Source organism: Scyliorhinus canicula, chromosome 5 (genome assembly GCF_902713615.1).
Source record: "Scyliorhinus canicula chromosome 5, sScyCan1.1, whole genome shotgun sequence".
NCBI classification, from domain to species: domain Eukaryota; kingdom Metazoa; phylum Chordata; class Chondrichthyes; order Carcharhiniformes; family Scyliorhinidae; genus Scyliorhinus; species Scyliorhinus canicula.
In genome coordinates, this window is record NC_052150.1 from 38,363,471 (window position 1) to 38,376,925 (window position 13,455).

The window sequence follows — 13,455 nt, forward strand, 5'->3', positions numbered from 1 at the left end:
CACCAAGAGCAATTTATCATGGCCAATCAACCTAACCTGCACATCTTTGAACTGTAGGAGGAAACCGGTACACTTGGAGGAAACCCACGCAGATACGAGGAGAACGTGCAGACTCCGCACAGACAGTGACCTAAGCCGGGAATTGAACCTGGGACCCTGGAGATGTGAAGCAAGTGTGCTAACCACTATGCTCCCATGCTGCCCATATCAGCTTGTGTATCAGCTTCGACCACATTTTTAAACTGTGTTCCAGCCCAATAATTCAGAAACAAATTCTCTTCAACTCCCCTAATGTTTTGTTCTATGTTAAATTCACTCTGCTTATTAACCGACTTGTCAAAGGAAATATTGGATTGGATTGGATTGGATTTGTTTATTGTCACGTGTACCGAGGTACAGTGAAAAGTATTTTTCTGCAAGCAGCTCAACAGATCATTCAGTACATGGAAGAAAAGGGAATTAAACAATTCAAGAAAATACATGAGAATACATAATAGGGCAACACAAGATATACAATGTAACTACATAAGCATTGGCATCGGTTGAAGCATACAGGATGTAGTGTTAATGAGATCAGTCAATAAGAGGGTCATTTAGGAGTCTGGTGACAGTGGGGAAGAAGCTGTTTTTGAGTCTGTTCGTGCGTGTTCTCAGACTTCTGAATCTCCTGCCCGATGGAAGAAGTTGGAAAAGTGAGTAAGCCGGGTGGGAGGGATCCTTGATTACGCTGCCCGCTTTCCCCCGGCAGCGGGAGGTGTAGATGGAATCACTGGATGGGAGGCAGGTTCGTGTGATGGACTGGGCGGTATTCACAACTCTCTGAAGTTCCTTGCGGTCCTGGGCCGAGCAGTTGCCATACCAGGCTGTGATGCAGCCCGAGAGGATGCTTTCTATAGTGCATCTGTAAAAGTTGGACATGCCAAATTTCCTTAGTTTCCTGAGGAAGTATAGGCGCTGTTGTGCTTTCTTGGTGATAGCGTCGACGTGAGTGGACCAGGATAGATTTTTGGTGATGTGCACCCCAAGGAATTTGAAACTGCTCACCATCTCCACCTCGGCTCCGTTGATGCTGACAGGGGTGTGTACAGTACTTTGCTTCCTGAAGTCGATGACCAGCTCTTTAGTTTTGCTGGCATTGAGGGAGAGATTGTTGTCATTACACCACTCCACTCGGTTCTCTATCTCCCTCCTGTATTTGGACTCGTCGTTATTCGAGATCCGGCCCACTATGGACGTATCGTCAGCAAACTTGTAGATGGAGTTGGAACCAAGTTTTGCCACGCAGTCGTGTGTGTATAGGGAGTAGAGTAGGGGGCTAAGTACGCAGCCTTGCGGGGCACCGGTATTGAGGACTATTGTGGAGGAGGTGTTGGTGTTCACTCTTACTGACTGTGGTCTGTTGGTCAGAAAGTCAAGGATCCAGTTGCAGAGTGGAGAGCCAAGTCCTAGGTTTTGGAGCTTTGATATGAGCTTGGCTGGGATTATGGTGTTGAAGGCGGAGCTGTAGTCATAAGAACATAAGAACATAAGAACTAGGAGCAGGAGTAGGCCATCTGGCCCCTCGAGCCTGCTCCGCCATTCAATTAGATCATGGCTGATCTTTTGTGGACTCAGCTCCACTTTCCGGCCCGAACACCATAACCCTTAATCCCTTTATTCTTCAAAAAACTATCTATCTTTACCTTAAAAACATGTAATGAAGGAGCCTCAACTGCTTCACTGGGCAAGGAATTCCATAGATTCACAACCCTTTGGGTGAAGAAGTTCCTCCTAAACTCAGTCCTACATCTACTTCCCCTTATTTTGAGGCTATGCCCCCTAGTTCTGCTGTCACCCGCCAGTGGAAACAACCTGCCCGCATCTATCCTATCTATTCCCTTCATAATTTTAAATGTTTCTATAAGATCCCCCCTCATCCTTCTAAATTCCAACGAGTACAGTCCCAGTCTACTCAACCTCTCCTCATAATCCAACCCCTTCAGCTCTGGGATTAACCTAGTGAATCTCCTCTGCACACCCTCCAGCGCCAGTACGTCCTTTCTCAAGTAAGGAGACCAAAACTGAACACAATACTCCAGGTGTGGCCGCACTAACACCTTATACAATTGCAACATAACCTCCCTAGTCTTAAACTCCATCCCTCTAGCAATGAAGGACAAAATTCCATTTGCCTTCTTAATCACCTGTTGCACTTGTAAACCAACCTTCTGTGACTCATGCACTAGCACACCCAAGTCTCTCTGAACAGCGGCATGCTTTAATATTTTATCGTTTAAATAATAATCCCGTTTGCTGTTATTCCTACCAAAATGGATAACCTCACATTTGTCAACATTGTATTCCATCTGCCAGACCCGAGCCCATTCACTTAACCTATCCAAATCCCTCTGCAGACTTCCAGTATCCTCTGCACTTTTCGCTTTACCACTCAGCTTAGTGTCATCTGCAAACTTGGACACATTGCCCTTGGTCCCCAACTCCAAATCATCAATGTAAATTGTGAACAATTGTGGGCCCAACACGGATCCCTGAGGGACACCACTAGCTACTGATTGCCAACCAGAGAAACACCCATTTATCCCAACTCTTTGCTTTCTATTAATTAACCAATCCTCTATCCATGCTACTACTTTACCCTTAATGCCATGCATCTTTATCTTATGCAGCAACCTTTTGTGTGGCACCTTGTCAAAGGCTTTCTGGAAATCCAGATATACCACATCCATCGGCTCCCCGTTATCTACTGCACTGGTAATGTCCTCAAAAAATTCCACTAAATTAGTTAGGCACGACCTGCCTTTTACGAACCCATGCTGCGTCTGCCCAATGGGACAATTTCTATCCAGATGCCTCGCAATTTCTTCCTTGATGATAGATTCCAGCATCTTCCCTATTACCGAAGTTAAACTCACTGGCCTATAATTTCCTGCTTTCTGCCTACCTCCTTTTTTGAACAGTGGTGTCACGTTTGCTAATTTCCAATCCACCGGGACCACCCCAGAGTCTAGTGAATTTCGGTAAATTATCACTAGTGCATCTGCAATTTCCCTAGCCATCTCTTTTAGCACTCTGGGATGCATTCCATCAGGGCCAGGAGACTTGTCTACCTTTAGCCCCATTAGCTTGCCCATCACTCCCTCCTTAGTGATAACAATCCTCTCAAGGTCCTCACCTGTCATAGCCTAATTTCTATCAGTCGCTGGCATGTTATTTGTGTCTTCCACTGTGAAGACCGACCCAAAAAACCTGTTCAGTTCCTCAGCCATTTCCTCATTTCCCATTATTAAAACTCCCTTCTCATCCTCTAAAGGACCAATATTTACCTTAGCCACTCTTTTTTGTCTTATATATTTGTAAAAACTTTTACTGTCTGTTTTTATATTCTGAGCAAGTTTACTCTCATACTCTATCTTACTCTTCTTTATAGCTTTTTTAGTAGCTTTCTGTTGCCCCCTAAAGATTTCCCAGTCCTCTAATCTCCCAGCAATCTTTGCCACTTTATATGCTTTTTCCTTCAATTTGATACTCTCCCTTATTTCCTTAGATATCCACGGTCGATTTTCCCTCTTTCTTCCGTCCTTCCTTTTTGTTGGTATAAACCTTTGCTGAGCACTGAAAAATCGCTTGGAAGGTTCTCCACTGTTCCTCAACTGTTCCACCATAAAGTCTTAGCTCCCAGTCTACCTTAGCTAGTTCTTCTCTCATCCCCTTGTAATCTCCTTTGTTTAAACACAAAACACTAGTATTTGATTTTACTTTCTCACCCTCCATCTGTATTTTAAATTCCAACATATTGTGATCGCTCCTTCCGAGAGGATCCCTAACTATGAGATCATGAATCAATCCTGTCTCATTACACAGGACAAGATCTAGGACCGCTTGTTCCCTCGTAGGTTCCATTACATACTGTTCTAGGAAACTATCGCGGATACATTCTATAAACTCCTCCTCACGGTTGCCTTGACCGACCTGGTTAAACCAATCGACATGTAGATTAAAATCCCCCATGATAACTGCTGTACCATTTCTACATGCATCAGTTATTTCTTTGTTTATTGCCTGCCTCACCATCTCGTTACTATTTGGTGGCCGATAGACTACTCCCATCAGTGACTTTTTCGCCTTACTATTCCTGATTTCCACCCAAATAGATTCAACCTTATCCTCCATAGCACCGATGTCATCCCTTACTATTGCCCGGATGTCATCCTTAAATAACAGAGCAACACCACCTCCCTTACCATCCACTCTGTCCTTCCGAATAGTTTGATACCCTCGGATATTTAACTCCCAGTCGTGACCATCCTTTAACCATGTTTCAGTAATGGCCACTAAATCATAGTCATTTACGATGATTTGTGCCACCAACTCATTTACTTTATTCCGAATACTACGAGCATTCAGGTAAAGTACACTTATGTTGGTTTTTTTTTACTCGCCAGGTTCGTTTTTATATCATTCAATAAATAGGAGTCTGATGTAGGAGTCCTTGTTTTCGAGATGCTCTAGGGATGAGTGTAGGGCCAGGGAAATCGCGTCTGATGTGGACCGGTTGCGACGGTATGCGAATTGAAGTGGGTCAAGGCGTTCCGGGAGTATGGAGGTGATGCGCTTCATGATCAGCCTCTCGAAGCACTTCTTCTTTCTTCTTATTTCTTCTTTCTGTACTTCCTCTATCAAAACCTCACTGCACCAGTTAGCAAAGATCACCTCTGGATTAAAGGTGGACATGTATCTAGTAGTAGTGAACCTGCAAGAATATCATAGAATCCCAACAGTGCAGAAGGAGGTCATTCAGCCCATTGAGTCTGCACCGACCCTTCCAATGAGCATTCTGCCCATTGACGAGTGTCCACCTCGTCCTATCCCTGTAATCCCACAACCTAACCTGCACATCCTTGGACATTAAGGAGCAATTTAGATTGGCCAATCCACCTAACCTAACCAAATCTAATAACCCACCTAATATCTATTACCAATATCTACTACCAGTGTAATGTGTAACAAGCAGGTCACCAAATTGCACCCGAGTAAGATATGAAAACATTCCTGTGTGTCCATGTCAACACACTGCAGACCATTCTTTTTATCCAAGTCAGCATATTGTAATAATTTCCTTGTACCCATACCAACACACTGGAATATTCCCTTCTTCCTTGACTTAAATGCTACAGAATATGCACATGTGCACAGCCCAACACACAGGAAGGCTTCACGTTACAATGTATTATGATCTATATTTCTGTGATTTATACTGAAATGGATTGATAGCAATTTCCTATTTCAGGATTGTTGGTATTGCATGAACTCTCTCTCATGTCATCTATCCTGGCTCTGATTAGCACTACTACTTCCTTTGCTGCATGCTGTTTCATAATCTTCTTTGCCTTGAAGAATCACAGAGGTAAGATATGCATATTCAGTGGGTTCTATTTATCCATAAGCTTGTACTTTAAAAACATTCTCAGACTCTTTAACTGATTGATATTCTGTGAAATGAATTTCCCATCCATTTGTTTGTGTTTCTAGTTCACAAGCGACACATAGAACTCACTGCTGCTTTTATGCTCTTCCAAATGCTCGCCTTTATCTTTCTGTTGTTTGCAGCCATGTTCTGTATTATTGATCCAAGTAAGTATTTTGTTTGTATTTAAATTCACTCACCAGGTTCGTTTTTATATCATTCATCAGATATAAATATGGTATCGGGCAGCACGGTGATGCAGTGGTTAGCACTGCTGCCTCACGGCTCTGGGTCACTGTCCGTGTGGAGTTTGCATATTCTCCCCGAGTTTGCGTGGGTTTCGTCCCTACAAACCAAACGATGTGAAAGGTCGGTGGATTGGCCACGCTAAATTGCCCCTTAATTGGAAAAAATGAATTGGGCACTCTTAATTTAAAAAAAAATATATATAAACATGATAAATCTGAAGGCTGTGAGGGACTGTGGTTCCTGTAACCCTCCTTCCTGTTGTCCCAGCAGTTAGAAAAAGAGAACACAGCAATTTACACTGATATGGTTCCTCAAAAGGTTCTTGGTACATTCCAAAGCACCTGCTGTATGAAGTCTTTGGATATGGAGGTAAACCACAGGGAACAGCAAATTTGTGAATACCCATGTCATTTGTTTTGGTGTTCGTTGAACATATGAATGAGGAACAGGTTAGGCTATCCGGCTCCTTGATCCTGCGCTGCCATCTAGTAAATGTCCCCAAGACAACAATTCTGACAATACAACATTCTCTCAATACTGCCTTAGAATGCCAGTCTAGATAATGAACTCAAGTCTCTAGCAGGCCTGACTTCACACATTCTAATTGGACGAATGAGAGTGCAATAGTCAAAGGTATGCTCCTCTTATCTTCACATGAAACTGAAGGACCAATATCTTTCCAGCGACCAAATTTTATTCGGAATGCAATTTTGTAACAGTAGCATTTTAACAAAAAAACATTTAATTTATAGAACATCTTTCACATCTTCAGGATGTGTCAAAGTACTTTAGAGCCAGTTAGTTATTTTTACTGTGTAGTTACTGTTATATAATCAGATTTCAGCACTCATACATTGGATCTCTCACATCCATCTAAAAAGGCAGATGGAGTCTCAATGTAACACCTCATCTGAAAGTTAGTGTATGCAGAGAGTGCCACATTGAACTATCATCCTCAATTATATATTTAAGGTCCAGAGTTAACCCACAAACGTGTGACTGAAACAAGTTGAGGGTTCCAGTTAATCTTGAAGATCAAGGCCAGGATTTTGCACCCTCGTCGTGGTGGGTTCCACCATGGGAGATTTGGCAGCCCAGCCAAAGATCCTGTGACTTTCGATGGTGGGACCGGACGATCCCACCAGAGGACGGGGCCAGAATATTCAACTCCAAATTTTCCTCTGACATTGTGCAATTTACTGAATACATTCTTCATTTCTTTATTTTCTCCTTTTCCAGTTTACCCCATAGCATACAGAATTATTGAAGGGATTGGATTTTTACTTATTTCAGCAACACTCATTTATATTCTCTTCCTTTATCTGCAACCTGAAACTCCACTCAAAAGATCATTTTTGATAAGGCCGGGTAAGTTTCAATGATGATACTTCACTTATGATTAGTTTTTCCGATATTTTCTCACTCTCCAACTGGCCCAGTATAGTATCTTGTTTTTGAAATTCTGGTGAAACCAGAATTTGGTATTCATCCTGGATCCACCCTGTTTGCACTCTGAAGAATGTTACCCTTGAAATAGAGATTGGTTTGAAAGTGCCTGTCCTCGAAAGGGTGCAGCTATTCAGTTGGTAGATTTAAAACTAAGTGACATCACCTGTCCTGTAGTTGACCCCTATAAATTGATTGATTGATTGATATTTGTCGTCACATGTACCGAAGTACAGTGAAAAGTATTTTTCTGCGGCCAAGGGAACATACAGTATGTACACAGTAGACAAAAGAATAATCAACAGAGTACATTGACAAATGGTACATCAACAAATTGTGACTGGTTACAGCACGGAAAAGGGTCCTAACAAACAAGACATGAGCAAGAGCAGCATAGGGTGTCATGAATAGTGGGCGCGATTCTCCGGACTCACGACGGTTCGGAGAATAGCGGGCGTCGGAAATTTTTACGGCGACGCTGTTCCGACGCCCTCCCGCTATTCTCCGAACCCCGCAAATTGTCGGAGTCGCGTTTCCTGACAAACGCCTCCTTCCCGCCCCTGACACGACCAGAATCGCCACTGAGAGCCCCCCCGCTATTCACCGGCCCGGATGGGCCGAAGTCCCGACGTCATGGCGCCCTGTTTGGACGTCGTGAAACACACCTGCTTTTTAAATTCGTCAACCAGTCGGCCTGGCTGACGACTGCTTGGAGGAGGTCAGGGCACCACTCTGCGCACCGCTCAGCGCACGTCAGCGCACCGCTCGAGTCTGGCCACAACGGGGAAGGCATCCCTGGGAACGGGAGGGGGTCCAGAACGGGGGCAGTGGGGGGGAGACGGAGGAGGCAGTGGGGGAGACGGGGGAGGCAGTGGGGGAGACGGAGGGGGCAGTGGGGGAGACGGAGGGGGCAGTGGGGGAGACGGAGGGGGCAGTGGGGGAGACGGAGGATGCAGTGGGGGAGACGGAGGGGGCAGTGGGGGAGACGGAGGAGGCAGTGGGGGGCGACGGAGGGGGGGGGTTAGGTAGAGGGGGGGCGACGGAGGGGGGGGGTTAGGTAGAGAGTGAGCCGTCCAACCCCGTAACAAAATGTCTGCCAGCATGCCATGGTGTGCAGGTGACGAGGACACGGCCGCTGGTTCCCCTGTGGCTTCCGGCCACAGGCCACTGACGCACCCGTGAGGAGGCCATAGTTTACTGGCTGTTGGATGCAGAAAGTGACCAGGGGTTAGGCTGACCGCGTGTCAGCAGCGCGACCAGGCCACCGGGACACACTGGTATCCCATGGCTGGCGGCTGCCGAGGTGTCGACTAACGTCCGTTTAACATGTCCCGTTTCTCTGCCTCCTACCACCCTTCTGTAGGTTAGCACGATGCATGGGAACAGAACGCCTATGTTCTGCGCAGTGGTTGGGGCCGCTCTACTGGATTTGGAGATGCAGCAGCATCCACACCCACAACCCGCAGTGGCTGCAGGGCCAGCTGCAGCAGCAGAGGGAAGGGCCGAGGAGTTGCCAGTCGTCGAGCAGCATGGGGGGGGGGGGGGGGGGGGAGGGGGAGGAGGAGGAAGAGGAAGAGGAGAGAGTGAGGGTGCAGCCACGGCGTCAGAGGCGACGACCAAAGCCGAGGGTGTACCGTGTCCGGGTCTCTTTCCTAACAATGCCGGACATCACCTGCAGGAGAAGACTCCGGCTGAGTAGGCAGACGGTGATACATATCTGCGAACTCCTGTCGCACCTCGCCCCACGTGGAACGGGGGGAGGACACGCGATCCCGGTAGCCATCAAGGTGACGGTCGCTCTGAACTTCTATGCTACCGGCTCCTTCCAGTCTCCGAGCGGGGACGTCTCCGGGATCTCCCAGTCATCGGTCCACAGGTGTATCCGGGATGTGACCGACGCCCTCTATGCCATCGCCGATCGCTACATCACCTTTCCCGAGGACCAAGCAAGTCAAGACTCACGAGCCCGTGGATTTGCCAGTGTGGCCGGGATACCGAGGGTTCAGGGGTCAATCGACTGTGTTCACGTCCCCATGCGCCCGCCTGCTGTGGACAAGGAAGTGTTCACAAACAGGAGGGGGACATACTCCATTAATGTCCAGGTGGTATGCGACCCCCACATGAGGTTCATGAACGTCTGTGCAAGGTTCCCAGGGAGTGTGCATGACTTCTACATACTAGCGCAGTCGTTCATCCCTGCGATGTTTGAGGGACGTCCCCCCCCGGCTGAGGGGCTGGTTGCTAGGTGACAGGGGTTATCCGCTGAGGTCTTGGCTGATGACGCCTATACGGAGGCCTCAGACCAATGCGGAAACACGATACAACGAGGCCCATGCAGCAACCAGGGGTGTGGTGGAGCGCTGCCTTGGCCTCCTGAAGATGAGATTCAGGTGCCTGGCCCGCTCCGGAGGGGCCCTGCAGTACCAGGCCGACAGGGTCGCTCGCATTGTAGTGGTCTGCTGTGCGCTGCACAACATCGCGATGCAGAGGGGAGATGACCTGTTGCAGGAGGCGGAGGGAGAAGCTAGTGGCAGTGGTGCCAGCACAGAGGAGGAGGAGGAGGAGGCTGGCGGAGTGGCGGGCGCAGAACGCAGACACGACCCAGGTGCTGGTGATGTCCAGGAGGCGGCACGACGGACCCGGCAAGGACGGCGGGCACGCGACGCCCTGGTGGCAGCACGGTTCTCGTATCGCATGTGACGTCCCCGATGAACACCAAACCACCACCTGCATCGCTAGTCATGCAGAGGGTCACCACACAAATGCCACCACCACAACCCCCCCCCCCCCCCCCCCCCCCCCTCAGTGTACACTGCTCCACTTCGACATGACGCTTATCACTGGGTCCAGACGGTATGGCACAATATTGATGGCTGTGTCAGCGGGTGTGATCAGTGCCATGTGGAATGATGACAGCCCGCTCTGCGAAGAGCTGTGAGCTCAGAATCGTTAGAGAGAGTCTGACCCATGGCAATAGCTGAACCATCCACCTTGGTGGCCGCTGAGTTCGTCACTGACACTCCATCACGTGCCCGCGTGGGCTAGCTGTGGGAGGGGGGTAGGGGCAGGGACTGCACACCCGGCACCGAGGTTTCACCACCCGTCACCCCCAGCGACACTCGGTCACCATCACGATTCCTGTGGCTGTGGAACAATCACACGGTATTACAAGTAAGGTGGAACAGTGCGTTTAATATTAACAATTATTTACAGGTGCCCTAGCCCCTACAACTAAACTGTGCCCTTCACCCGTGCCAACTTACTCAGTGTCTATCTTAGTTGCCTTACGGGCCCTACCACTACGTCTAAGTGAATCCCCAGATGATACAGCAGGAGTGGAGGAGGATTGCTGCGAATCGCCCCCCTCGACTCGTTTCTCCTTGGCTATGCGTTTCCTGGGGCGACCCGGCCTTGATAGGCCAGGCTGCTCTGCGGGCGTCTCGGGTGACATTGTGCCACCCTGCTCTGCCTGCTGCCCACCCGATGCACCAGGGATGGGACGGGGGGAGGCCGAGAATTCCGGGACGTCCCGTGATGGAGTTAATGGGACGGGCCCCGAAACCTCCTCCTCCCTCGGGGAGCCCGGTGGGCCCCGGGCCTCACTTTGGGACAGAGGTGCGAGCGGGGAGGTTCCCCGTCGCACCACCGACACCTGGCGCTGCCAGTCCTGGAGGCCTGCAACGGTATCCACCAGGATCCGAAGGTTTGCAGAGACGGAGTCCAGGGAGTTAGACATTCCCGCCAGGGACTGTGCGATCTCAACCTGTGTGTGCACGACGCCATCCAGCACATGTGTCAGGCGGTTGATGGTCTCCGCGACTGACAGCTGGGACTGTGCCAGCGACTGCTGGGACTGTGCCAGCGACTGCTGGGACTGTGCCAGCGACTGCTGGGACTGTGCTATCGACTGCTGGGACTGTGCCATGGCATGCTGCGACTGGCCAATGACCTGCTGAGACTCGGCCATGGCCCGCAGAGCGCCGGCAATGTCGTTTTGGCTCTGGCACATTGCTGCCTGTGAGAGGGCAACCCTGTCCAGGGCCGAGGATGACGCGTGCACATTAACCCCAACGTCTTGCATAACCTGACCCATTGCCTCCACCGCGGATGCCACCCGTGCGGTGTCGGACTGGGTCTCTGCCATGAGCGGCACCACTCCCTGCTCTTGGACGCGGTTCGATTCCTCTAACAGCGTCTGTAGAGTCTGGAAGGAAGCCCTCATCCCGTCATTGTTTCCCTGGGTTTCCTGAGGCATCGGCTGTGCGGGTGGGTTGATAAACTCCAGGAACTCAGAAAACGTCTGGGAGCCAGCTGCATCCTGGGCCTGGTCTGGCCTCCGCGAGTCCGGGCCCTCTGTTGCTCCGACCTCCACCTGCTGTACCTGCTCATCTGTGATGTGCCAACCAGACTGTGCCCCAGGAGACTCATCACTAAATAGGCCCGCCGGGGTGTGTGTCTCTGGGATGATGGATGTGGTGGGAGAAAGCAGTGCCGCAAGCCCGACGCTCTCAATGCTTAGGGCCTCGTCCATGGTGTGGGGCTGCTCAGCGACAGGAGGGTTGTCCCTGGCCATTTCTGGTGGTGGTGGTGGACTTCGAACCCTCTGTGCGTCCTGGTCCGCAGATTGGGTTGGGGCGGATAGGGCTGCCCGCTGATCGGGCACCCTCTGTTGTGAGGCCCCGGGTGAGGTGGCGGCAGATTCCTGTCTCCGTCTGCAGCCAGACGGACCTGGTCGTTGGGCATCACGTCCAAGGGAAGAGAATGAGACGGGTTATTTCGATTTGCTCGGCAGGCCGCTGGACGGTCCCAGTGGGCAGGGTGTGTGAAGGGACAGAGGATGGGGGAGGTGTCCCAGTGCGGGTGTGTGAAGGGACAGAGGATGGGGGAGGTGTCCCAGTGGGCAGGGTTTGTGAAGGGACAGAGGATGGGGGAGGGGGGGGGTGTTTGTCAGGGAGGGTTGTCTCACTTGCTGCAGTTCCGCCAACCTCGCATTGCGCGATATCGCGGGTGGCAGACCCCCCAACAAGGTCCAGTGCCCTCTGTTCAAAGGTGCTGAGGGGGTGCATGTTGGGCGAACCCCCTCCAGTCTTGTGCCGCTCACGGTGGTTATGACCGGCCTTGGCCTGTTGGGGGAGGGAACATAGGTTAGATCATTACAAAACGGTAGGTATCAGCAGTCCGTTCAGATACTGGCACAGTTTGGGGGGGGCAAGTTGTCATCAGACGATTGCATCTCTCCTCGGGGCCAGAGCGCTGGGTCTGTGACAACTTTGTGAACCACCCTCAAATAACTCTGCCCCAATCCCTCTCCCCCCCCCCCCCCCCCCCCCCGGGCAGTTAAGGGGGAGGGATGGTTGTGACTAGGGGGCACCCTCATGGCACTTACCCTGGCAGACCTGGTGAGGTCGTGTAGCTTCTTTCGACATTGCTCTGCTGAGCGAGGGGTCTGCCCCACAGCACTGACAGCAGCAGCCACGTCACGCCAGGCCTGGCGTACCGTGCTGGCAGGTTGGCGATGCCCTCTCCGCGGGCGGATGATGCCCCTCCTCTGCTCCACGGCATCGAGCAGCGCCTCGACGTCTGCATCTACAAAGCGAGGAGCAGCTCTCCTCGGCTCCGACATCCTGCCCGACAGATTCTGTGGTCGCCCGCGCCTTTTTACGGCGTCGGGCGGCGTCACATGGGCGGGTTCGTGTCGTCGTCGCGTTCCGTCGTCATCACGCACGTAATTGACGCGGCCGCGCTACTAGCCCATTTCCAGGAAGTGAATCCGTCGGGAAATGAAGCCTTCGCGACCGTCGTAAAACGGTCCCGATTTTTACGACGGTTTGCCGACTTTCCGCGGGTGCGGAGAATTTCGCCCAGTGTTGTTACAGGGAACAGATCAGACTGAGGGAGAGTCGTTGAGGAATCTAGTAGCTGTTCTAATAGACTGTGTGGAACCACTGGATTTTTCAGGTTCTGGGGCAGCAGGGTAGCATGGTGGTTAGCATAAATGCTTCACAGCTCCAGGGTCCCAGGTTCGATTCCCGCCTGGGTCACTGTCTGTGCGGAGTCTGCACGTCCTCCCCCTGTGTGCGTGGGTTTCCTCCGGGTGCTCCGGTTTCCTCCCACAGTCCAAAGATGTGCGGGTTAGGTGGATTGGCCATGCTAAATTGCCCGTAGTGTCCTAATAAAAGTAAGGATAAGGGGGGGTTGTTGGGTTACGGGTGTAGGGCGGATATGTGGGTTTGAGTAGAGTGATCATGGCTCGGCACAACATTGAGGGCCGAAGGGCCTGTTCTGTGCTGTACTGT

The 13,455-nt window shown here is 50.7% G+C and overlaps 1 protein-coding gene across 2 annotated transcripts in view; it reads left to right on the forward strand.

The window, feature by feature from the left end:
• LOC119965917 (SLAM family member 9-like) overlaps window positions 1-13,455 on the forward strand; it is a 94,474-nt gene that overhangs the window by 35,599 nt on the left and 45,420 nt on the right. The window contains exons 4-6 of one of the 2 annotated variants that reach the window (XM_038796924.1): window positions 5,288-5,404; window positions 5,530-5,631; window positions 6,953-7,081. In XM_038796924.1, the coding sequence (XP_038652852.1) occupies window positions 5,288-5,404; window positions 5,530-5,631; window positions 6,953-7,081 (348 nt within the window). The remainder of the gene's footprint in view (window positions 1-5,287; window positions 5,405-5,529; window positions 5,632-6,952; window positions 7,082-13,455) is intronic. The other variant, XM_038796925.1, reaches the window with a different exon arrangement.